Source organism: Trachemys scripta, chromosome 14 (genome assembly GCF_013100865.1).
Source record: "Trachemys scripta elegans isolate TJP31775 chromosome 14, CAS_Tse_1.0, whole genome shotgun sequence".
Classification (NCBI taxonomy): domain Eukaryota; kingdom Metazoa; phylum Chordata; order Testudines; family Emydidae; genus Trachemys; species Trachemys scripta.
The window spans coordinates 40,428,077-40,453,647 of NC_048311.1; the positions used below are offsets into that span (position 1 = coordinate 40,428,077).

The 25,571-nt window shown below is 57.7% G+C and overlaps 2 protein-coding genes across 3 annotated transcripts; one reads left to right on the top strand and one right to left on the bottom strand.

The window, feature by feature from the left end:
- Positions 1-3,098: 3,098 nt before the first annotated feature.
- RPS5 (ribosomal protein S5) lies at positions 3,099-5,231 on the top strand. Its single transcript, XM_034789243.1, has 4 exons — positions 3,099-3,245; positions 4,113-4,218; positions 4,668-4,877; positions 5,043-5,231. Exons 2-4 carry the CDS (start codon positions 4,114-4,116, stop codon positions 5,214-5,216), a joined length of 489 nt encoding a protein of 162 aa, XP_034645134.1. The 5' UTR covers positions 3,099-3,245; position 4,113; the 3' UTR covers positions 5,217-5,231.
- Positions 5,232-5,599: 368 nt separating this feature from the next.
- Positions 5,600-23,769, bottom strand: LOC117887001 (gamma-aminobutyric acid type B receptor subunit 1-like). 2 transcript variants are annotated; one of them, XM_034789230.1, is made up of 6 exons: positions 23,556-23,769; positions 17,728-17,842; positions 14,942-15,017; positions 14,324-14,527; positions 13,662-13,850; positions 5,600-7,863 (listed from the first exon to the last, which is right to left on the bottom strand). In XM_034789230.1, exons 3-6 carry the CDS (start codon positions 15,015-15,017, stop codon positions 7,595-7,597), a joined length of 738 nt encoding a protein of 245 aa, XP_034645121.1. In that variant the 5' UTR covers positions 17,728-17,842; positions 23,556-23,769; the 3' UTR covers positions 5,600-7,594. The 2 variants fall into 2 exon arrangements, with proteins under 2 accessions (XP_034645121.1, XP_034645122.1); XM_034789231.1 differs by lacking the exon at positions 23,556-23,769 and adding an exon at positions 19,468-19,606.
- Between the last annotated feature and the right edge of the window lie 1,802 nt (positions 23,770-25,571).

Here is a 25,571-nt window from a genome sequence, read left to right on the forward strand (position 1 = left end):
CCCTCCCAGGCTCCAGCAGCGCTGGGGAAGCGCCGGCCAGGGGCGCAGGGTCTGGGGGCTGCCCGGCAAACCGTGAAGCCGGTAGCGCTCGGGCAGCCCTTTCTGCGTGGCTGGGAGTGGGAGGGAGCGGAGTTAGGGCGGGGAAGGGGTGGAGTTGGGGCGGGGCTGGGGGTGGGGAAATGGGCAGGGCCAGGGCCCGTGGAGGGTCCTCTTTTTTTATTTATTAGATATGGTAACCCTATAGATACTGAACCTGGCCCTTGTTGCTACCAACTCAGAGGGGCAGAAGGGTTACACTGGTATAGCTACACTGGTGTCCAAATGACATTAGGACTGGAGAGCATTCCCTTCCCTGTGTTTGGGAGGCAGTGCAGCCCATTGGATACAGCTCTGGCATGGGAGTAAGGACCACCGGCGGCTCATGACTTTTGTGTCAGGTGATGCACCAATCACCTCCCAGGGCTGTGGTTTTCAAACTGTGGGTCGCGACCCAGTACTGGGTTGTGGAATGTAAGGCACTGGGTTGCGGTGGCTCTGGTCAGCACTGCCGACCGGGCCATTAAAAGTCCCGTCAGCGGTGCTCCCTGGCTAAGGCAGGCTAGTACCTTCCTGTTCTGACACCGTGCTGCGCCCCGGAAGTGGCCAGCAGCAGGTCCAGCTCCTAGGCGGGGTGGGCCACAGGGCTCCGCACACTGCCCCTGCCCTGAGTACTGGCTCCGCTCCCTGGGGGGATGGTGCCTGTGGGCGACAGCCTTGTGGAGCTGCTTTCATATCTCCACCTAGGAGCCGGACCTGCTGCTGGCTGCTTCCGGGGCACACTGCAATCCGCGGTGCCAGGAGAGGCAGGAAGCCTGCCTTAGCACCTCTGCTGCACCAGTGCCCGGGAGCCGCCTGAGGTAAGCCCATGCCGCAACCCTGTGCCCCAATCCCCTTCCCCAGCCCTGAGCCCCCCCTTCCTGCACCTCAAACCCCTCATCCTTGGCCCCACCCCAGAGCCTGTATCCCCAGCCCAGAGCCCTGACCCATTCCCGCACCCCAAACCCCTGCCCCAGCCCAGAGCCCACTCCCACACCCTGAACCCCTCATTCCTGGCTCCACCCCGCAGCCCTCACCCCCACACCCCAACCCTCTGGCCCAGCCTTGAGCCCCTCCCACAGCCCAAACCCCTCATCCCCAGCTCCGTTGGTTGGGTGTTGCGTTTCGCTACTGGCGAGAGGGAGTTGGGACAGATTTCAATTAAATCACAAGCACTTCTTGTGGCCTTGTGTTATCTTATTGCATATACTTTCTGGGGGAATTCTGCACCAAAAATTAAAAATTCTGCATATTTTGTTTGTCAAAATAATGCAATATAATCAATACAGAAAAAAGTCACAATAACTATTTAGCATTTCCTAAACATATGAAAGTTAAATTACAAATACTAGGGAACCAATACCCTGCATTCTTGTTTATAATCCTGGCTGGCTACTTTGGGAAGTGCTTGGTTCTAATTGTCCTGACATTTTATTGGCTGCTTGATAAATGTTTTATTTGCCCTCAAAGTCTTTTATTTTAAATGGGTAAGTAAAATACATCCTGACCTGTAATTAACCCCATTTTGCCACTCTGACACAGGAAAAAAGTGAGACAGAACCTAGATCTTCCTAGCTGAGGATTCCCTCACTGTTATTCATAATAAGGCTCCTTTCCACCACTCTGGCAATGTAAAGGATCCTTAAAACTTTTACACGTGTTTTATGAACCTGGGGGAATTGACTAAGAATGGGAACAATTAACTGCCTCAGAGGACAGAACCTGCCTCATGCCTACTTCCAAACAACCTGAAGCCCTACCCATCCAGGCCAGGTGAGCGAGAGGGACAGAGTCCCCCCCATGCATGCTCACACGCCCAGCCCCTGCCCCATCATGGTGATTTACGCTTCCGCCTGCTGCTCCAAGCGTGGGGAATGTGTCCCCGCATATTTCTTTGCTTCCCCATTTTTCTGGGGCGGGGCAAAGAAATCTGCGGACAATATGAATTCTGCACCCGCGTAGTGGTGCAGAATTCCCCCAGGAGTAATATACACAAGAATCACTGTCCTTAAATCTGTATGTGTACAAAATGTATTTTGTGGCTTTGGGGAATTCTTGGTTAGGCTGCACCTCCTGGGCCTGGGCTGATGAGCCACCACACCTCAGGACACCTGGGTTCTATCCCTGTCTCTGGCCTGCTAGGTGACCATGGGCAAGTCTCATCCCCTTTGTGCATCAGTTTCCCCCATGTGTAAAAGCGGGATAACAATCTTGCCCCTTCCGTGTAAAGTGCTCTGAGATCTGCAGCTGGAAAGTGATAGGTGTTTACCCTCATGCTGCAGCTGAGGTAGTGGTGGCCCGAGACTGACTCTGCCCTAGACCACCCAGGCGTCTTACACCTGAGTACCAGCCCAGCTTGCTGCTCTTGGTCAGCCGTGTGTGCACACCTCTGCTCCCTCGCAAAGCCTTTCTCTACACCCCACTACAATACCATGGAGCTTTATACGCTGTCTCTGGGTGGGACCCCAGCCCAGGTTCTCAGGGGGACCCACAGCACCCAGTCTCGGGGGGGTCCCCAGTCTCTATCCTCGGGGGACTCCCAGTCCCCGGTGGGCTCCCAGCCTCAGTCTCCGGGGGAGACATAAGCCTGAGCTCAGGAACGAGCCTTACAGCTGCTTTCCACTAATACCCATGGAGAGGATACATAGGGCAGCTGTGCCCTCACTAGACATGGCGTTGTTCGCTTCGCAGCTGACAATGCACAAGCGCGGTAGCAGCACAGCCTGGCAAATCCTACGGCCGCGGGCTCTGGGCTTCGTGCTTCCTAAGTGCGCACACGCGAGAGAAGTGGTGGCGGGACACGATACATGCTGCGTATGCGCTCTCTCGAGCGGCCATTTTTGAAACGCCGGGGTAAGCGACGCGCGCATGAGTCAGAGAGGGGTCAGTGCTGGCCGACGCTTCCAGCACTGCACATGCGTGAGCACCCTCTCCGGATGTAGAAATGGGAGCATGCCTACACATGCGCACAACAGATTAGCGGGCAAAGCCCTGGGCGGAAGCGAGGCTTCGGAACCCCTAGTCACGCCTACCTGCCGCCCCTGGACGCAGAGTGGCGCATGCGCAGTTCAGCACCGGAAGCTCTTCTTGGCCCTCTAGATCATAAGAGCCTGGGAAACCCCGTATAGAGTTCTCTTTCCTGTGCTAGACGCCGCCGGAGCTACCGCCATGTGAGTGCGGGGGGACTGGGATGGAACGCTGATGGGGGGCGGCCGGGGTCCCGCGTGTGGGGATGGAATCCTGGGGCTGCGTGTGGGGCGAAGGGGGGTGGAACCCCAGGGGTGCGAGGGGCCCGCGCGTGGAACGTTGCGGGGCGATTGGAATCCTGGGGCTGCCCGTGGGGGGGGCGGAGTGGAACCCCAGGGGCTCGCGCGTGGGGCGATGGGGAGTATGGAACCCCAGGAGATGTTTCCAGGTGCAGCGCCCTCCCTATGTGTCTTGATCCCCACCCGAGGCGGGTCCTGTTCCTGCCGTGCAGACACCACCTGTTTCTCTCAAACCCCCACCCCCCCCCAATCTCCACCCACGGGCGCAGTGAGCCGAGTAGGCACCGCCGGGCCCGTCGCCCTGCCCGGTGCAGTGGGTGGCGGAACTGACGCGCCCCATGCTGGAGGGGAACCCATAGGCCTTACTGGAAATATCCTGCGCCGGCCCTCTGGGTACCTAGCTGGCAGGAGCCAGAGGCTGCAGATGGCTGTTGCCCCCCAAGCTGTGCGCTCCCCACAGCAGCTACCCTGGAGATGCCTCCAGAGGCGTCATTTTGGGCAGCCCCCCACCCCAGAGGAGCTGTGTGTGGGACTTGGGGGGGCTGTCCCACGGGGGCTAGCAGGGATTGCACACTGCTGTGGGGTGCTCTCCTTGGTGGGGACATTGAGGGGGGCTGCTGGTGAGGTGGAGGGGTTGCTCTGCCAGGGGACTGGTTTGGGGGTTCTGCCCTATAGGGATGGGCATGGCATTGGGGTCCCCCATATATGGGAGGGTTGAGTGTGGGACATGGGGGTGCTGCATTGCCTGACCTTCCCTTCTGCCCTCCCCAGAATGACCGAGTGGGAGACGGCGCCCGCTGTGGCCGAGACCCCCGACATCAAGCTTTTCGGGAAATGGAGCACAGATGACGTCCAGATCAATGACATCTCCCTGCAGGTCCGGGGAGCCTGAGTGGGTGGGCCAGGATGCTTGGGTTCCCCTTCTCTCTCTCTCTCTCCCTCTCCCCCTCCCCCCCTGCCCCAACACACACACACCTCATGCTCTCTGTATGCAGCGGGCGGGGCTGCAGGGAGTGAGGCAGGATGCCTGGGTCCCCCCCATACCTCACACCCTCTGTGCACAGCAGGAAGGGCTGCAGGGAGTGAGGCAGGATGTCTAGGTCCCCAACTTACAGCTCGCACTTTGGCGGGGAGGGATACCTAGGTCTCTTGCCTCTCCTCACAGCTCATGCCTTCTGTGCACCGTCATAGTGGGTGGGATAGGATGCCTGGGTTTGCCACCCTGTTGCTCTCAGACTGTGGCTGCCTCTGTCAGCGTGGGGTGGAGGTGGAGGGTGTCTCCCCCTCCCTGTACCACCCCTGAACTAGTCTCTCTCCCCGGCCCAGGACTACATTGCGGTGAAGGAGAAGTACGCCAAGTACCTGCCCCACAGCGCCGGGCGCTACGCGGCCAAGCGCTTCCGCAAGGCTCAGTGCCCCATCGTGGAGCGCCTCACCAACTCCATGATGATGCATGGCCGCAACAACGGCAAGAAGCTCATGACCGTGCGCATCGTCAAGCACGCCTTCGAGATCATCCACCTGCTCACCGGGGAGGTGAGCTTCCGAGGGCAGGGGTGCTGGCTGTCCTGGCCAGGCAGGGGTGCGGGAGGGATGGTTTGGGGGCTGGGCTCTGTGCATGTGATCTCAGCTGGGGTCGGGGTTTGGGTTATGTGGGATCTCCGCCCTGGCTGACCTGTCCATGCGATTCTCTCTGTGCAGAACCCCCTGCAGGTCCTGGTCAACGCCATCATCAACAGCGGGCCCAGGGAGGACTCGACCCGCATCGGCCGTGCCGGCACTGTCCGGAGACAGGCCGTGGATGTGTCCCCACTGCGCCGTGTCAACCAGGTACCTGGCCATACATGTGTTCATAGCATGCCCCATCATCCCTGAGCATGACTCCCCTCCCCATGCAGCTGTGCATAGTGCCCACTCCACAGTGCGTATGGGCTGGGCACTGCTGCCCACTGGCTCTGGGCACCTGGTAACCCCTCTCTGCCCCCCNGGGAAGGATGGAGGGGGGAAGGATGAGAGTGGGCAGGGGAGGAGCGAGGGGAGGGAAGGATGGAAGGATACAGGGATGGGAGGGGAGGGAGGAGGGAAAGAGGAGAGGGGAGGGAGGGGGAGGGAGAGAGGGGGAAGGGTGAGAGTGGGCAAGGGAGCGATGTGGGGTGGGAGTGGGGGAAAGGAGGGAAGGATGCAGGGATGGGAGGGGGAGGGGAGGAGGAAGGATGAGAGTGGGGAGGAGAGGGATGGAGAGGGGAGGCACTGGGAGGGGGAAAGATGCAGGGGTGGGAAGGGAGGGGAGAAAGTGAAGGATGGTAGGATGGGTATGTGGTGAAAAGCAACAGAGTAGGAGTGGGGCAGGGGGGTTGGTGGGAGAGGCGGTGTTGTGAGGGGAGGAGTGGAGGAAGCAGTTGGTGGGGGGTTGTGGGGCAGAGGCAGGGAGGGAGTTGGTGAGGGAGCAGTGGGGAAGGGGGCTGTGTGGAGGGGCAGGGCAGAGGTTCCCTCCCACCATGCGCTGGCATTTGGCTGCATTAACACCCAGTGGGGCCACAGACCCTGTGGGATCCCCGCATGGAGGGGGGGAGGGACAGTGTGGGGACACCCCTCTAAATCAACATGCTCTAAGAGCAGCACCCTCCCCCTCCCACTCTTAGCCCAGGTAACAACCCACGGCTGCGCTCAGATGGACCCCAGCGGGGGGATGCTTGGCAGGAGGCAGAACTTGGGGTGGGGTGTCCCCCAAAGACACATGGCAGGTGCTCCCTAGGTATGGGTGAGGGAAGCTCCCCTGGGGAGCAGGCAAGGGGCAGGGGGCATGCACATGGCAGAATGCTGGGCTCTACCCGTCTCCCAGGGGCGTAGGGGCCATGGCCCCTTGGAGCAGCAGGGGGCGCTCTCCACCCAGGCTTCACCCACCCTTCTTCCTGCAGCCTCAGCTGGACCAGAGGACAGGTGGGTGGCTAGACAGAGAGAGGAATAGCTAGCTAGAGAAATGGATAGGGGGAGAGAGCGAGATGGATGGGAGGGTGGATCGATGCTAGAAAAATGGATGGAGAGAGACGGCTAGATGGATGCGAGGGATGGATAAAGAAATATGGATGAATGGAGACAGGAGAATGAATGGGTGAACAGGTAGAGGGATGGACAGCTAGGGAAATGGATGGGTCAAGAGATGACTGGAAGGCTGGATGGATGCAGGGATGAGCAGGTGGCTAGAGACACGGGGATGGACCGACAGGTGGACAGATAAATTGACAGATGGATAGACAGCAAGAAACAGAGTGAGGGATGGGTGGATGGATGGATGAAAGGATAACGGGATGGGATGGAGGGATGTCGGTGGGCGACAGGATGCAGATAACAGGGATATGAATAAGGAAATAGAATAAGGAAATAGAGAGAGAGAGAAAGAGAGAGATAGGGTATATGGGGATAGATAGATAGATAGATAGATAGATAGATAGATAGATAGATAGATAGATAGGAATTCAGCCTTTGCCCAGCTTCACCTGTCCTCACCCAGGCAGCAATGTGTGTGTGTGTGGGGGGGGTAGATGCCAGGCCCCTCACCAGCCTGTCCCATATGTGGACGTCTGCCATACACAGACGGGGCTGAAGCTAGCCGTAGCCAGGCCCCGTGGCAAAGATTGGCACCATGGTTTCTATCTCCCAGTTCCTGGACTTCACTGCCCATCCCCAGAGGGCTGGTGCAAGTCAGGACATGCAGGGTCTGCAGGAGAACCTCCCCCACCGCAAGGGGCATTCGGAGTGACCCGGATAAAAGGCAAATGAACATCCTGAGGTTGGGGCCCTGTCGTGCCAGGTGCTTCCCAGACATGTAGTGACTGAGATCAGGGTCTTGTTGTGCTCCGCGATGCACTTGGAGTCATTCCCTGCCCTGGTAGAGCCCATTTACAGATGGGGAAACTGAAGTACGGGCAGGGGAAGTCACTTTCTCTCATGTGGGGAGCCTGTAGCACGGCTGAAAATGGAACCAAGGCGTCTTGAGCCCCAGCGCAGTGGCTGATGCCCTCGAGCTGGCTGCCAGACTCTGGGACAGAGGCTCAGCATCGCTCTGGTGGGTCGGCTGGCTGGGCCGTTAGGACAGGGTGGGGGAAGGGAACGTGGGGCTCATCCTCCCCCAACCCAGCAGCGTGGTACTGGCTACAGGACGGCCCCAGGAGTCCACCCCGTGCCCACACAACAAGCGCATAAGGGGAGAGAGCACAGGGGGAGGAGCCAGTTGGCTCTGGAACCTGAGGGAGTCACCGATCTCTCTGGGGCGCCGGGAGGTGGGGGACCCAGCCCCTGGTTCTGTGGCTAGCTGGGGGAACCAAGGAGGGTAAATGCCCCGGAGTGACCCGTGCCAGGCTCAAATCCCCAGGGTGCCTGGCATGGGCAGCAGAGGAGCTGCCCATGGGGCTGAAGGGCACTGCTGAGAATGGGCAGAGCTCAGCACTCGCCCCGGGGGGGTGGGAAGACGGAGGGAGGGGACCTCCCGAGAGCCACTCACCTGTGGAGATCGGGCGTCGCACTGTGGGGGAAGGAGAGAGGGGCTGAGACTGATGGGAGAGGGGAGATGCCCCAGGCACCCACCCCCACCCCAGAGATGGCCCAGAGGACCCAGCCCCTCCCATAGCGCTGCCCCAGAGACACCGCCCATGGACTCTGGTGCACCCCATGGACCCTGCCCTACATACCCCTCATCCCAGAGACTCCCACACACAGACCCTAGCCCACCCCATTGACCCTGCCCTACACACCCCTCTACCCAGAGAACCCCCACACACAGACCCTGCCCTACAAACCCGTCTTCCCAGAGACCCTCACATGTGGACCCTGCCACACCCCCTGGACTCTGCCCCACACACCCCTCACCCCAGAGACCACAACATACAGATTCTGGCCCACCCCACGTACCCTGCCCCACACACCCTTCATCCCAGAGACCCCCACACATTGACCCTAGCCCACCCCAGGGACCCTGGCCCATACACAGCTCTCCCCAGAGACCAACACACACAGACCCTGCCCCAACCCAAGGACCCTGCCCCACAGACCCCGCATCCCAGAGACCCACACACACAGACCCTGGCCCACTCCATTAACCCTGCCCCATGCACCTCTGTCCCCACAGACCCACACACATGGCCTCTGACCCACCCCAAAGACCCTGCCCCCAGAGCCAATCGGAGGGGGGCCCAGGAGGGCCATTTGGCCTGGGCCTCAAGGTCAAAGGGGGCCTCAAATGTAGACGCTTGTTAATTTTTTGTCATTTGATAAGTTTCACAACTTATTTTTATGCACATCCCTATCGGACCAAAATGTGACACACACTCTCAGCTTAGAGCTGCAAATTTAAGCAAATAAGAGATGTGATTTGGTAAAAGGCAATTTTTTTGTTAACTGATATAGATTTCATCATATTAAAGAGTTAAAAATGTTCAATAAATATTAATAAAAATATATCGGTTCTAATGGCACAAGATTAGACCGTGATGAATGTCCTCTCAGATCAGCTGATTATATAAACAAACCACTACTAGTGGCTGGTGCTGGATCAAGTGCGTATTGAAAGGTAGAGAATTGTTACATTTTAGTGTCTTTATAGTTTTATGTCTAGTAGACTAAGGAATTATTTATGTGTGAGAATTCCTCATTATTATCTTCATATGGTAGCTAAAAGAGGTGACTGGTTGGTTGGTTGAGCCCTAGCTCGGTAGCTTGGCCATCATCATAGGCTTTCGTAGTCTATAGGCCCAGATTCAAGGTGAACATTTTTGAGGACAAATTTGTAAAGTGAGTTTGGTGAGGGCACACGTTTGAAATTTTTGGACATTATCCCTCTATCTGTATCTGTGTCTGTGTTTACTATATATATGTCATCCCTTTGTCCTCAGCTCAACCTGTTATATTATACCTTGCGTGCTTGAGTTTTGATTCAGTGATAAGGATAATAACTTGTCTGACTGTTTCATTTTGTGTTCTTCATTAGTATTCCTTCGTTTTAAGTCTTTTCAGCATTTGTGTACTTGTGTACAGTGGAAGATTTCAAATGTAGATAAGCTACTTATTTACAGCAGAATATTTCAAGTGTGGATAGGCTACATATTGACCAGATAGATCACTATGAAAAGGACATTTGAAAATGGAGCAAGCAAGAGACGGAGAAAACAACTGAGTGAAGCAGCAGCTAAGAGCTCAAAGCCAATAACTTCATTTCTCAAACCACTGGAAAACACACCTTACCCAACAAACAATGCTACAGATAATGAAAACTCCGCAACTGCAACAGGTGATATTTCAATGCCAATACCTGAACATGAGGACAGTAGTCAAGAAGGAGATGTGCCAACAGTAACAGATACAGCAGAAGATCCTGTGTACGATCAAGAAACTCAACTGCAACAGGAAGATGTAGATCTTACGCAGCAAGAGCAATTCATGATTACTACAGGTTTGACCGTGACTGACATTGGAATTATTGACAAGAGCAATGCTGCCCAAATGCAATCTTTTCTTCAAATTAGTTGTTTTGAAATTCCAAGTAACATTCCACGAGATGCTGATAATCTTGCTTTCCCTACTCATCTGCTGACACTCAAAAACTCTTCCAAAGGTGAGACCTGCACAAGAGACTGGTTATGCTGGAGTACGGAAAAACAATCTCTGTACTGTGCACCCTGGTTCATTTTGAACAAAAAAGCTACAAATACATCAGTTCTCTCTAATCAATCAGAATGGAGCATCAACAGAGGTTGGAGGAAGTTGAAAGACCGAATACCATCACATGAGAGTTCAACGTCACACAAAGAAAACTATGTTGCATGGAAATCAGCCAGTAGGGCAGCATCAGCTGAAAGTTCAGTTGAAAATTTACTCCTGATTGAACTCCCTACAGAAACTCATAACTGGAAAAAACTTCTTGAGCACATCCTGAATAGCATCCTTTTTCTTTCTGAGCGGGTATTGGCTTTCTTTGGTTCCAGTCAATGTATTGGTGATCGTGCAAATGGAAACTTTCTAGGAATAGTTGAGCTCCGCAGCAAATATGACCCACTTTTATCAGAGCATGTTAGAATCATAGAATATCAGGGTTGGAAGGGACCTCAGGAGGTCATCTAGTCCAACCCCCTGCTCAAAGCAGGACCAATTCCCAACTAAATCATCCCAGCCAGGGCTTTGTCAAGCCTGACCTTGAAAACCTCTAAGGAAGGAGATTCCACCACCTCCCTAAGTAACCGATTCCAGTGCTTCACCACCCTCCTAGTGAAAAAGTTTTTCCTAATATCCAACCTAAACCTCCCCCACTGCAACTTGAGACCATTACTCCTTGTTCTCTCATCTGCTATCACTGAGAACAGTCTAGATCCATCCTCTTTGGAACCCCCTTTCAGGTAGTTGAAAGCAGCTATCAAATCCCCACTCATTCGTCTCTTCTGCAGACTAAATAATCCCAGTTCCCTCAGCCTCTCCTTATAAGTCATGTGCTCCAGCCCCCTAATCATTTTTTTGCCCTCCGCTGGACTCTTTCCCATTTTTCCATATCCTTCTTGTAGTGTGGGGCCCAAAACTGGACACAGTTGGCCTCAAGATGAGGCCTCACCAATGCCAAATAGAGGGGAACGATCATGTCCCTCGATCTACTGGCAATGCCCCTATTTATACTGCCCAAAATGCCGTTAGCATTCTTGGCAACAAGGGCACACTGTTGACTCATATACAGCTGCTCGTCCACTGTAACCCCTAGGTCCTTTTCTGCAGAACTGCTGCCTAGCCATTCGGTCCCTAGTCTGTAACAGTGCACGGGATTCTTCCGTCCTAAGTGCAGGACTCTGCACTTGTCCTTGTTGAACCTCATCAGGTTTCTTTTGGCCCAATCCTCTAATTTGTCTAGGTCCCTCTGTATCCGATCCCTACCCTCCAGCGTATCTACCACTCCTCCCAGTTTAGTGTCATCTGCAAACTTGCTGAGAGTGCAGTCCACGCCATCCTCCAGATCTTTAATGATGTTAAACGTGTTTGAGAATTGCAAGAGAGTGAAAAGCACGTGCAAATCCATTATCTCTCCACACGCATACAAAATACGTTTATTGAGCTATGTGGGTCATTTGTACAAACAACAATTCTTGATGAGATTCAAAATGCCAAGTATTTTCAATCATTGTTGATGTCACTCCAGATTGTTCTCACAAGGAACAGACTACTATAGTTATTCGGTATGTTAAGATTGTAGACAGCTGAAAATTTTCAATTGAAGAAAGGTTTATTTTGTTTGATAATTTCATGAGAAAAACTGAAAAAGAAATTGCTGCTTGAGTACTAGCAATTCTAGAAGGTTTTAAGTTAGATTTTCAAGTCTGCATTGGTGAAGCCTATGACAATGGATCTAATATGGCTGGGAAGTACAAAGGTGTACAAGTAGTTCTGCTTGAGCATAATTCAGACTGTATTTTCTCCAGCTGTGGAAACCACACGCTAAACCTTGTAAGTGTTGACTGTGCTGAATCATACAAGGAGGCAATTACTTACTTTGGAACTGTTCAGCAAATGTACAATCTCTTCAGTAGCAGTCCACAAAGGTGGGAAATGCTGAAGCAATATCTTCCTGTTTCACTGCATGGGATGTCCAAAAGTAGATGGTCTGCATGGATTGGTGGTGTTCAACCGGTTGCGCAGCATTTGAATTCAGTGAGAAAGGCTTTAAATGAGCTTGAATCTCTCAATCTCACTGCACAGGCTCGAACTGAACTTCAGTCTATTCAGAAGCACATGTCCAAATTTGAATGCATTCTTATGTCATCTTTGTGGATGAAGCTACTTACAATGATCCACCAAACTCATCTGGTAATTGAAGCACGCAATGCTACACTTGATGTTGAGAGGGATAACATTGAAAGTCTTATCAATGACATTAAACAGATTCATGAACAATGGGATGTGATCCTGACTGAATCCAGATTAGTAGCACAGAATATTGACAATTCATCTGAGTTCACCAATTGCAATTTACCTACTGAATCCGATGCCGAGCAGCATTATAGGGTCAATGTCTTCCTTGTCATCATTGACTCTATTCAATCAGGTCTTACATGTCGATTTGAGTCATTGTGACTAATTTGTACCCTTTTTGGGTTTCTTTGGCAGTTCGACAGACTGAGTAATGAAGATCTACTTTCTGCAGCTGAACAATTTCAGCAACAGTACAACAAAGAAATCTCAAAAGATCTTAGTGATGAGGTCATCTTCCTCAAACAAATATATTCCATGAATTTCAAATTGGTTTGCAAGCCAAAGGAATTGCTTCAAGAAATCATAGAATCTCAGGGTTGGAAGAGACCTCAGAAGGTCATCTAGTCCAGCCCCCTGCTCAAAGCAGAACCAATCCCCAGACAGATTTTTGCCGTAGATCCCTAAATGGCCTCCTCAAAGATTGAACTCATAACCCTGGGTTTAGTAGGCCAATGCTCAAACCATGGAGCTATCCCTCCCCTCTTTGGACGTTCTGGGGTGTTTCCTAATATCACAATTGCATTGCGTATTTTTGTCAGTTTACCTGCATCAGTGGCTTCAGGTGAATGCACCTTCAACATGTTGAAGCAGGTAAAGAACTATCACCATTCAACTATGGGACAAGAGTATTTGAATGGGCTCGCCATGTTTAATATCAACTGTGACATTGCACGAAAGCTAGATTTTTCCTCAACAATTAGTGCATTTGCACAGAAAAAGGCTAGAAAAGAATTTGTTAAATAAAAAAATATTCAAATTATGTCTCACTCTTTTTTTGGTGCCTTATTTTGTTTTCATGTGTCGTCATTTTTTATTTTTATTATGGCTAGGGGGCCTCAAAAGCTGAAAGTGGCCTGGGCCTCTCTGGACCTCTGAGAGGGCCTGCCTGCCCCACACACCCCTCTCCCCACAGACCCACACACACAGACCCTGCCCCACCCCATGGACCCTGCCCCACACATCCCTTTCCCCAGAGACTCCCACATATGGACCCTGCCCCACACACTCCTCTCCTCACAACCCCCCACACATGGACCCTGGGCTGCCAAATGGACCCTGTCCTACATACCCCTCACCCCAGAGACACCCACACACAGACCCTGGCCCACCCCATGGACCCTGCCCCACACGTCCCTCACCCCAGAGACCCCCCCCCACAGACCCTGGCCCACTCCACGGACCCTGCCCCACACACCCCTCACCCCAGAGACCCACACAGACGGACCTTGCCCCCTCCCCAGCCACAGACCCTGCCCCACTCACCCCAGACATGCCCCTAAGGGGCCCCCTCTGCTCACCTCCCCCCGTGCCCTGACTCACGTTCGCAGATAGGTTTGGGGAAGCTCCAGCGCCCCACCTTGGTACAATTGCTGCGGGCGCTACCCACCAGGCGGAAGCCGGGGTTGCAGTGATATTCCACCCAGGTGCCCTCCACGGGCACCCGCTCCATGCCGCGCGGCACCGCCTGCCCATTCTCCAAACTCAGGTGTATCTTGGGACAGGTCCGCACTGCCGGGGAGGGGGACAGTCAGAGCCAGAGCCCAACTTGGGTTGGAGCCAGCGCCCCCTAGAGAAGAAAGGCCCCATTCCCCACCCCCTGAGCCAGGCAGTCCTCACCCTGAGGCCAGATGGGAGCCAGCGCCCCCTAGAGGAGAAAGGCCTTGTGCCCCATTCCCTGCCCCCCTGAGGCAGCCAGTCCCCAGCCTGGGGCCGGATGGAAGCCAGCGCCCCCTAGAGGGGAAAGGCCCATGCTCCATTCCCTGCCCCCCCCTCTCCCCCGCAAGCCAGCCAATCATTCCCCGCCATGGGCCTGGGTTGGACACAGTGCCCCCTGGAGGGGAAAGGCCCCATGTCCCATTCCCCACCCCCTCTGAGCCAGCCAATCCCCCCACCCTGGGGTCAGATCGGAGCTGGTGCCCCCGAGGGTGGAAAGGCCCTGTGTCCCGTCCCCAGGGTGGGCGTGGGGGCTGGGGGTGACTCACGGCAGCGGCTGGCATGGCCCATCTCAGTCCAGGTCCCGTTGGGCAGACACTTGCGCACCTTGGGCCCCACGATCTCGCGGTCGGGCCGGCACACATACTCGATCTCATAGTCGAAGGGCAGGAAGTGCACTGTCTGCACCTGGTCCGGGGTGAGGCCCCGGTACCGGATCCCCCCGTCCCGCGGCGGGTGGATGATCTCACAGCCTGGGGGGCGCAGAGCGGGGCACCGTCAGGTGGGGGGGTCTCCGGCTGAGCTGGGGGGACAGGAGCGGGGTGGGTGGGGGAAGAGCAAGTGTGTGTGCAGGGGGAGGCGTCCTCGCGCGTGTGTACTTTTGTTGGGTTCCCCATGCTTGTGTCTGTGTGCATCCCCAAGTGTGTGTGAGCGTGTGCACGTGCGTACACAGAGGAGAGGAGTGCAGAGCTGAGCGTGTCTGCGTGCTCATGGGGGTACATGCAGGGGTATATGTGGGAGTCTGTGGGGAGCTCCTTGGAGACTGAGCACCACCGGCATGGGGGGTCCTGGCGTAGATTATGGGGCTTTTGGGGGTGGGGTGAGCGGAGAAGCCTGGTAGGTCTAGCCCAGCGTGCGAGGCTGGAGGGGGAGCGGGTCCCATGTACCTGTCGTGCTGTTGAGTCCCAGCGCCCCAGAGCCAGGAGCTGGAATTAGCACCACGCTCAGCAGCAGGAGCAGCATCTGCAGGGGTGGAGGGAAGAGGCAATGAGAATGGGGATAGGGGAGGGGGATACAACCTGTCCCCCACATGATTACACAGAGGGCCAACTGCCACAGGGTTACGACAAGGCAAGAACCCACGAGTCCTGGCTCCCAAAGACCTTACTCCTGCTCTAACCCACTAGACCTCACTGCCCTCCCAGAGCCAGCAGAGAACCTAGGAGTCCTGGCTCCCAGCCCCCCTGCTCTAACCCACTAGATCACACTCCTTCCAGAGCCTGGGGTAAGAACATGAGAATGGCCAGACTGGATCAGACTAATGGTCCATCTAGCCCATTATCCTGTCTTCCGACAGTGGCCAGTGCCCCAGAGGGAATGAACAGAACAGGTAATCATCAAGTGATCCATCCCCTGTCGCCCATTCCCAGCTACTGGCAAACAGAGGCTAGGGACACCATCCCTGCCCATCCTGGCTAATAGCCCTTGATGGATCTATCCTCTATGAACTTATCTAGTTCTTTTTTGAACCTTGTTATAGTCTTGGCCTTCACAACATCCTCTGGCAAAGAGTTCCACAGGTTGACTGTGCATTGTGTGAAGAAATACTTCCTTTTGTTTGTTTTAAACCTGCTGCCTATTCATTCCATGAGGTGACACTAGCTTTTGTGTTATGCGACGGGGTAAATAACACTTCCTTATTTACTTTCTCCACAACCGTCATGATTTTACAGATCCCTGTCATACACACTGAATGCACTGGGTCACCTTTGTCCACATGCTTCTTGACCCCCCCCTCAAAGAATTCTAGTAGATTGGTGAGGCATGATTTCCCTTTACAAAAGCCATGTTGACTCTTCCCCAACAAGTCATGTTCATCTATGTGTCTGGCAATTCTGTTCTTTACTATAGTTTCAACCAATTTGCCTGGTACTGAGGTTAGGCCTGTAATTGCCAGGATCACCTCTGGAGCCTTTCTAAAAGACCACAGCTAAATAGGACTAACAGTCCTGGCTCCCAGCCCCCCTGCCCCAACCACTAGATCTCACTCCCAAGGCTTTAAAAAGGTCTGAATGATGCAGTAAGCACCACAGAGGGAAAGGCTAAAGATTCTGGGCATAATGGCAGAGTTAGAGAATAAGCCCCAGAACATCCTGTGAATACCTAAATATTCCTAGTCCCCAGTGCCCCCATGTGGCCATTTGTGACGAACTGTGGGGGGTTTCCTTGTTTTTTCAATGGTTTTTATGCAGAAAGGGTGGGACTCAGTTTCCCTGGGTGTTACTGGTTTAACAAGGTGATGGGAGAGGGAGTTTGTTGTTACAGAGTGGCCTGGAGAATGGATACCCCAGCGACTGGTGACCTGATGACCGGGAGGCCCTGCTCAGGAGTCACAGATGGCTCCGGCCAGTGGAAGGACAATGGGCTGTGAACCCCAGTGACCTGACCAGTGGGTTCCAGCCAGAGGGGGACAGAGAATGGCGGAGAGGAGGCCCAGGCAACCCTGTTTACCTGGATAGAAGACAATGGACAGAGGCAGGGCTTGGGGAAGGTGATATCAGATGCCCAGCTGGAAAGCAAAGGGGGCTCGGGACTGGAGAGAGAGAGCAGGCAGAGCCCACCTGGATGGAGGGAAGATTTGGATGTGCTGTGCTGAGGGAGGCCAGGCCTGAGGGCCTTGAGAGTTTCTTATGCTGTGTTCAGATGCTCAATAAACCCTCCTGTTTTACGCTGGCTGACAGTCACTCGGTCTAGAGAACAGGGTTGCATTATTTCCTCTGGGAGTGGAGGCCCCAGGTGTCCAGAGCGAGTGGACCCCCTGAGGGGCCCACAGAGAGAAACAGGTGTGCTAAGGCTCAGAGAGGTGCGGTTCCAGGATGCGGAGGATCTTAACCCCCAAGAGTGGACCCCCAAGAAGGGCTGTCACACTGAAGGGGCTTCCCCCAGGGACCGCATGGGACCGAGAGTGGGCACAACCTGTGAGTCTGTGACACCATTGCATAGGAATAGCTGCCCCCACTGCTGACCCCCACCCCTGTGTGCCTATTACAGGGGAAGAGCTGCCCCTGACCCTGAGCCTACCATATCCAATTGGTTCCCCTCCTGTCTGTTTGTGAATTGGATCTAGTGGGTGAGACACGGGATGTCTTAGAGCCAGGACTCCTGGGTTCTAGCTCTGGCTCTTTGGAGGGGAGTGGGTCTAGTGGTTGGGGGGGTACTTGCTAGAGTACCCCAAATGCCTGTGGCAGTGATAATGTGTGATATGCCCTGTCCCAGCACAAACAGAGACAGCAGTGTCCACAGGGGCCGCTGAGGGTGACTTACACAAACACACAAAGCGCAGGGCTCGTTCCCTCCCACTGGGGCAGCCAGGAGGGACACACACACACACACACAGCAGGACTCATTCTACAGGTGGGACAAATGCATACTGAATAAATCTCATTGCCTTCAGCAGGGGGCAGTGTGCGCACGTGCGCGCACACACACACACACACAGTATACGACTCATCTCGTCCAGCAGGGGGCAGCGGGAATTTACACAGACAACCCATGCCAGCAGAGGGCAGGCAGCAGCGTCACTTTGTGCACACACACACATACACACAGAGCAGCAGCACTCATCTCCTCCAGCAGGGGATAGCAGGGACAGACAGACAGACACGCACACCCCAGGACTCATCCCGCCCAGCAGGGAGCAGCAGGGACCCGAGCCTGCAAAGTCCCCCCATACCTTGTGGCAGGCGTGTGGTGGGTGGTGCCGGCCTGTTCTCCCTCCCAGCCTGGGGCTAGATCCGTGCGCAGGGCAGTCGCTCGACACCGCGGCACCCGCCAACCAGCCCTAAAAGCTGGAAACACAAACACCCCTCTTAGAAACGATCTGGCCTCCTCCTCACCTGCTCTGCCGGCCCCCCAGAAATGGCTTCCCCGACCCCTGCATATCTCACCACATGGCCTCCTTTGGGGTTGGGTGCAAAGTGAGCAATGCGGGTACAATATCCCTGGGGAGGCGGGATTGGCCCGGGGTATCTGGACCCCCCACTGCCTGCACTACCCTTACACATGGTCCAGCCACTAGCCTGAGCTCAAACCAGCCCCCGTGCGAGCCTGGCTCCTAGATGGGAGGCAGCTGTGGTGAAGGCTCTGAGGGTCGCTGCCCAGAGCTGGCTGCATCAGCCCAACGTGTTGCCACGTCATAACCAGGGGGGGCTCAACGACTGTGAGGTGGGGGGTTCCCAAGCTTTTCCCACTAGGCGCAATGAGTCTGTGGAACCCGCTGCCACAAGACATAGCCAAGGCCAAGAGCTGGGCAGCAGTCCACAGGTGACGGGCAGGTTCCTCAGAGGGGAACATGCAGCACGATCAGCGTGAATGAGCACAACGTCCAGGGAAGGGTGGTGAGACTACTGCTTTGGGGCTGGAGCTGACCTCTGGTTACGGGAGCCCAGCGTGGGGGCAGGTTACACCCAGTGGCTGCTGTGGATTCTCACACCAAAGGGGGAAATGTTCAGCCAGCTCTAATCAGAGCCCCTCTGGAGACCGCGGAGACCACCTGCAAGGGGCGCTCACTCCCATTTCACAGCGGGGGAAAGTGAGGCACAGTGACTCAGAAAATCCATAGCAGAACCCAGGCCTCCTGCTGCCCCACTCCTCCCTCTAACCACTAAATCTCTCCTGCTCTTCCAGAACCCAGGAGTCCTGCCCCACACCCTATATTGCAATGCACACCCGGAGAGATTGCTGGTTCATTGTTACCAATTACCATGGCAATGAGGCCTTCACCTGTGCAGCCCAGCGTGCGTCCCAGGCCTGCGTATGAGTCACGGGCAGATCTAGGGCTGTTTAGCCCAGGCAGCAGAGGCGTGTGCCCTCTGCTGCTGAGGGCACGGGCCCCAGCTGAGCAGGTGACCTGCTGGGCTGCGGACATGGGGCCCCCAGCACTTCAGAGAAGCCAGCTCTGGAAAGCCAGGGAGAGCCAGGCAGGGGAGCCAGGGGGAGCCAGGCAGGGGAGCTGGGGGGGCAGGCATGGGAGCCAGGGGGGAGCCAGGCAGGGGAGCCGGGGGGGAGCCAGGCAGGGGAGCTGGGGATTGGGGTGGGAAGCAGCAGGCGACTGAAACCCCACTGGGTTCAGCAGGGTGGCACATGACTCAGCCGGCAGTCCTGGGCCAGCATGACAGCTGCAGTGCTACTGTCTCACCAGTAGAGGGAGCCGCCAGGGCGTCTGGGGCAGCCAGGGGGGCCCTCGGGTGAATGCAGGGCTGGGAACTGAAGGCTTGGCTCCTGCCAGCATCGCAGCTGGGGTGGGGGGGGGGGGGGGCGAGGCAGGTGCAGGCTGAATCCCGGTCCCGGGGGGAAATATAACCCCCCAGGATCTCAGCAGGGGCCCCGCCTGGTGCAGGGACGAGCCGGGTTGGTCCAGCAAGGGGCGACGTGCCGAATTGTGGCGACTGCTGGGATGGTGCTGGCTGCCTACCGAGCTGGACGCAGCTGGCCAGGGAGCAGCAGCCCACGCTATGCTCTTGCTCTGGCTGGGCTCTGTGCCGTGGTGACTCCGGGACAGGGTTCTGAGGGGCTGGGCAGTGAAGCAGTTAATGCCATGGGGCCGGGTCCAGGGCCAGAGAAGAAAGGCCGGACACTGCACTGCACAGGAAATTCCAGAACCCAGATGGGCGTGGCCTGCAGCGGGTCGGCCCCCAGCATTTATTATTGATACCACAGCACAGCTGGGTGTGGCCCAGCCTGGAACGCAGGACACCTTGGCCAGGCTTTCAGCTCAGCTGGCCCCTCTAGGAGTCAATCTGGAGTCACCCCGACTGCAATGGGGCAGGGCCGGGCTCTGAGCTCAGCTCCAGGGGTCAATCCAGAGTCACCTCTGACTGCCAGGGGGGGCAGGGCCGGGCTCTGAGCTCAGCTCCAGGGGTTAATCCGGAGTCACACTAACACACACTGTACACACCACCACTCTCCCACAGCCTCCCCACAGCTGAGGGGAGCAGGGGGCTGGGGGGGAGCTGAGGGCACTGGGCAGGGGGGGCCGAGGGAAGCAGGGAGAGCTGAGGGAACTGGGCGGAGGGAAGGGGGCGAGGGAAGCGGGGGCTGGGTGGAGTCCCTGATAAACTGGGACAGAAGCAATTGTGGCTCATGAATCTTTTATTGAACTGAATAAATCCCGAGAGAGAATGAGGGTTTTTGTTTGGGGCTGGTAGCAAATGATAGGGCTGCAGGTCGGAAGTGAGGAGCACCGGCAGAGCTGGGGCTGGGCTAACAGGGACTGCCGGTCGGGGGTGAGAGCCACTGGCAGAGCTGGGGGTGTCCATGGCTGAGCTAGCAGGGGGCTGCGGGTCGGAAGTAAGGGGCACTGGCAGAGCTGGGGGTGTCCATGGCTGAGCTAGCAGGGGGCTGCGGGTTGGGAGTGAGGGGCACTGGCAGAGCTGGGGGTGTCCATGGCTGAGCTAGTAGGGGGCTGCAGATTGGGAGTGAGGGGCACTGGCAGAGCTGGGGAGTGATGCCCCTCCCCCACACTGTTTGCTTCCTCCCAGCCCCAGTGGGGTAATTATCCCAGGTACTAATCACAGTTGACAACAATTCCTAAGCTGGTTGCCTAGTTACCTGCTCAGCCAGCCCCAGGCCTGCACAGGACACAGGCTCCTCCCCCAGCCTCTGGTCCCTCCTGCCACACCTGCAGGGGTTTCCCCACACCCCCCTACAAACTCTGCTCACTGGAGTCCCAGCTAGGCACAGGCAAGGTGCTGCTGTGGGGAAACTCACAGCACTGGGCCCCATCTGGGCACTGCTGCAAGGAAGCTCACAGCATGGCGCCCCCACAGGGCACTGCTCTCTCCATGCTGACTCCTGCCCTTGAGGGCCCTGTGGGAGCAGACAGATCCACTACGGGATATTTATAGAGTCGTGGGACTCAGCACTTTGGAAAGGAATAAATAACTCGCCAGGACTCAGTGTCTTCATCAGCCAAGCGCTGCCCTCCCCCACCCAAAAACTAGATCTACACCCCCACCCCCACTTTGCCGGTGTCTCTCAGTCCTGACCTGCAGCGCCCAGCTAGCCCAGCCCTGCGCTGTTTGCACATTGTCCTCCTGGTACCCCCAGCACCTGTGGGTGGCCTGGGGAGCACAGACCCGGGGGGATACAGTGAGGGATCCCAGCAGTGGGGGAGCTGGGTGGCATGGGGAGCTTCATGGGGAGAGTGGGCTGTGGGGGAGGGTCGGGGGAGAGATCCCGGCAGAGGGAGAGGTGGGGGACATGGGGAGCGCAGGCCAAGGGGGAGGAGATCAGGGAGGGATCCCAGCAGAGGGGGAGGTGGGCATCGTAGGGATCGAAGGCTGGGGGAGGGGGTGGGACTGGGAGAGGAATCCAAGTAGTGGGGGAGGCGGGTGGGACTGGGAGAGGAATCCAAGTAGTGGGGGAGGCGGGCAGCCTGGAGAGCGCAGGCCGGAGGGGTGTCAGAGGAGGCATCCCAGCAGTAGGGGAGGTGGGAGGCGTGGGGAGCGCAGGCTGGGTGAGGAGATCGGGAGAAGGATTCCAGCAGTGGGGGAGGTGGGTGGTGTGGGGGAGTGCAGGCCGGGGGAGATCCTGGGAGGGATCCCAGCAGAGGGGGAGGTGGACTGCGTGGGGAGCACAGGCCAGTGGGGATCGGGGATGGGATCCTGGCAGTGGGGGAGGCCTGCATCGTGGTAAGCGCAGGCGGGCGGGGGGGAGGATTGGGTACAGGATCCCAGCCTAGGGGGAGGTGGATGGCGTGGGAAGCACAGGCCAATGGGGATGGGGGGTGGGATCCCAGCAGAGGGGGAGGTGGGCAGTGTGGGGAGCGCAGGCCAGGGGGAATTGGGGGAGGGATCCCAGAAGTGGATGAAGTGAGTGGCGCGTGGGGAACACAGGCTGGATGGGAGGATCGGGGGAGGGATTACAGCAGTGGGGGAGGCGGCGGGGTGGGGAGCGCAGGCTAGGAGTGATGGGGGAGGGATCCTGGCAGTGGAGGAGGTGGGTGGCGTGGGGTGAGCGCAGGCCGGGTGGGGGGTTGGGGGAGGGATCCTGGTAGTGGGGAAGGCATGCAGCATGGGGAGCGCAGGTGGGGGTGGGGGATCAGGGGAGGGATCCCAGCAGAGGGGAGGTGGGCGACGTGGGCAGCACAGGCCGGGTGGGGGATGGGGGGAAGGGATCCCGGCACTGAGGGTGCTGGTCGGCGTGGGGAGCGCAGGCCTGGGGGGGTCGGGTGATGGATCCTGGCAGAGGGGGAGGCGAGCGGAGTGTGGAGCACAGGCCGGGGGAGATCAAGGGGAGGGATCCCGACAGATAGGGAGGCAGGCGGTGTGGGGAGCACAGGTCAGGGTGAGGGGGAGATCTGGGGAGGGATCCCAGCAATGGGGGAGGCAGGCAGCATGAGGAGAACAGGTCGGGGGGGGTGTGCAGTCAAGGGAGGATCAGGGTGGGATCCTGTCAGTGGTGGAGGTGGGCCTGGAGGGGGAACGCAGGCTGGGGGGAGTGGGTGTGGGATCCCAGCGGAGGGGGAGGTGGACAGCGTGGGGAGCGCAGGCCGGTGGGGATCGGGGGGTGGGATCCCAGCAGAGGGGGAGGCAGGTGGTGTGGGGGAGTGCAGGTTGGGAGGGATTGCAGGAGGGATCCCAGCAGAGGGGGAGGCGGGTGGAGTGGGAAGCGCATGCCAGGAAGGTCAGGGGAGGGATCCCAGCAATTAGGATGGGGGGCAACGTGGGGGAGCACAGGTCGGGGGGGGCAAGGAGGGATCCCAGCAGTGGGGGAGGCAGTCAGTTTAGGGATTGCAGGCTGGGGGGCGGCGGTCGGGGCAGGATCCCAGCACAGTTGGGCAGCCTGGGGGTGGAGCTCATGCTGGGGGCAGTGGATCAGGGACAGAACCCGGCAGTGGGGGTGACAGGTGAGGCCTGTCCATTACCCAGCATCCCGTGGCCTGTTCTCCTCACCCCATCCACTGCTCCGATCCTCTGCCCTGCACCCCGACCCTGCCCATTGGGTGCTGGGAGTGGGGAGGAGGCGCCCATTGAGTTGGCAGTGTCTGGGCTCTCACTGGAGCGGGGGAATCTAACCCCTGCCCTGCATCCCGTCCCGGCCGTGGGCACAGCCCCTGCAGTCCTGGCACCATCCTGCCTCCTCACCACCGGCCATACCCACTTGTCTGGTTCCCCCCTACGCCCACCCTGGCTCTCACTCATCCCCCCGCCCCACCTGGGCTCTCCCCCACCCCAGCTCCCCTCCCTGGGCTGTCCCCTCCTTCGGCCGCCATCCTCCCACGGTCTCCCCCACAGGCCTGGTTGGCCTCCCCGCTCCTTCCGCCCACCAGGGCCTGGCCACTGCTCTCCCTACCTCCTCGTGTCTTTCCCCCCCCCCCAAGCTCCGCCACCAGGTCCCCCCACCGCGCCCCATTCCTCCCCAGCGCAGCCAGCGAGCCCCGGTAGGATTCTTCCGCTCCCCCCTCTTCCCTGCGAGGGGGGCACCCGAAGCTTCCTCCCCGCCGGCCCCCCTGTCCCTCCCCGCCGCAGGATCGGGGGCGCGGGGCCGGCGTGTCCCTACCTGGGCTCGGGGCCGGCTGGAGCGATGGAAGGCGCCGGTGGTGCCCGGGGGAGGCGGCGCGATCCTGGGGCGGGATCTGGGGATGCGGGGACCGGGGAGATCCGGGGCCGAGGGGCGCCCGACGCTGGTGCGCTCCCGGGGGCGCAGGGACCCGGCGGACGGGGGCGCAGCGCCCAAGCGCTCCGGGACGCACGGGGCTGCTGGGCGCGGCGCTCGGCCGGGGCAGGGACCGGGCCGGGAGGGCGGAGGCGGGGCCGGCGGCTCGGTGGGTCGCTCGGTCCCTCCCCAGCCCGTGCCGGGCGCCTGCTCTCTCCGGCGGGGGAGGCGGTGGAGACGGCGGGAGGGGAGTGGAGGGGAGGGGAGGGGAGTGGGGCGGGCGGGGGAGCCTCCCTCCCTCCCTGCCCAGACGCCGGGGGGGTGGTGGGGGCAGCTCACTGCGCCCGCCGCGCCGGGGAGCCACCGACCGGCCGCCCCCAGCCAGCCCGGCGCTGTGGCCGAGAGCTGGCCATGGTGCTGAACGCCCTGGTTTTGGGGGGGGGGGCGGGGAAGGAGGGCAGGGGTGGGGGAGGGGAAGGGAGGGATGGGGGAGGCGATGGAACAGAGGGGGAGAGGATGTAATGGGGCAGGGAGTGAGGGGAGGTGGATGCAATGGGGCAGGGGATGAGGGAAGGGGGAGGCAATGGAGCAGGGGGTGAGGGGAAGCAGAGGAAATGGGACGGGGGAGTGAGGAGAGAGGCTGTAATGGGGTGGGGGTGAGAGGAGGGGAAGCAATGGGGCAGGGGTGAGGGAAGGGGGTTAGTGGGGGAGGGCTGTGTTGTGGTACTGCAGGCGGTTGTGGTGCTGGTGGGGGAGGGGTGTTTGTGGGAGGGGGGCTGCTGGGCCAGGAGTTGCTGCTGACGCCCCCAGTACACGCAGTTCCCACCCCACACCTCTACAACACCCCCTCCTGCCGCATGACCACAGGCACCAAACCTCTCCCCCATCCCCCGCCCGTCCTGCCCATGCACCCAGCCACTCCCGGCTCAGCCCTGTCTCCATCAGCCCCCCAGCTCCAGCCCCCCACAACACCCCCCCCCCACACACACACATAGCTGGTGACAGCCAGGGCGACACAACCATGGAGATGAAATCACCAGGGGCAGAGTTACACACGGCTGGACTTGAGCCCTAAGGGTCTCTCTCTCTCTCTCTCTCTCTCTCTCACACACACACACACACACAGAAACACACAAACATTATCACACACTGTCTCTCTCACACACACTGAGAGCCTACACATCATACACTGTTATACACGCACACAAACACAGAGCCTACACACACAGAATCACCTCCCTGTCATACACTGTCACCTCCCTGTCATACACACAGACCCATACACACTCCACCATACACTGTCACACACACACAGCCTACACACACAGGAACACACCCTGTAACACACCCACACAGAACCTACACTCACAGAAACACACACAGCCCATCACACATGTGCACACTCACACAGAGTCTGCACACACATAAACACACACACCATCACACTCAAATGCATGTGTGCACACCAGACTGTCACATGCACACACACACTCACACCATCACACACCCACACAAATATAGAGCCTCCACATGCAGAAACACATGACGCACTGTCACATGTGTTCACACACACACCATCACACATGCACACACACCATCTCACACACACCCCATCACACATGCATACACACAGGCATGCACACGTACATCCTATCACACACACACACACACACACACACACAACTTGTCCCACACACACACACACACACACACACACAAACCCATACAATCTCCCATCCTGTACACACAATCCTCTCCCCCCAAAACATACACATATCCCCTCCAAGGGGCAGCAGGGACACACACACACACACACACACACAGCCTTCCCAGGTGGCCCTGGCAGCCCACGGTATGGGGAGTAGATGGGGGGACACAGGGCCTGTGTGTCTCCACTTCCCCTCCCCCAATGGCATCTGC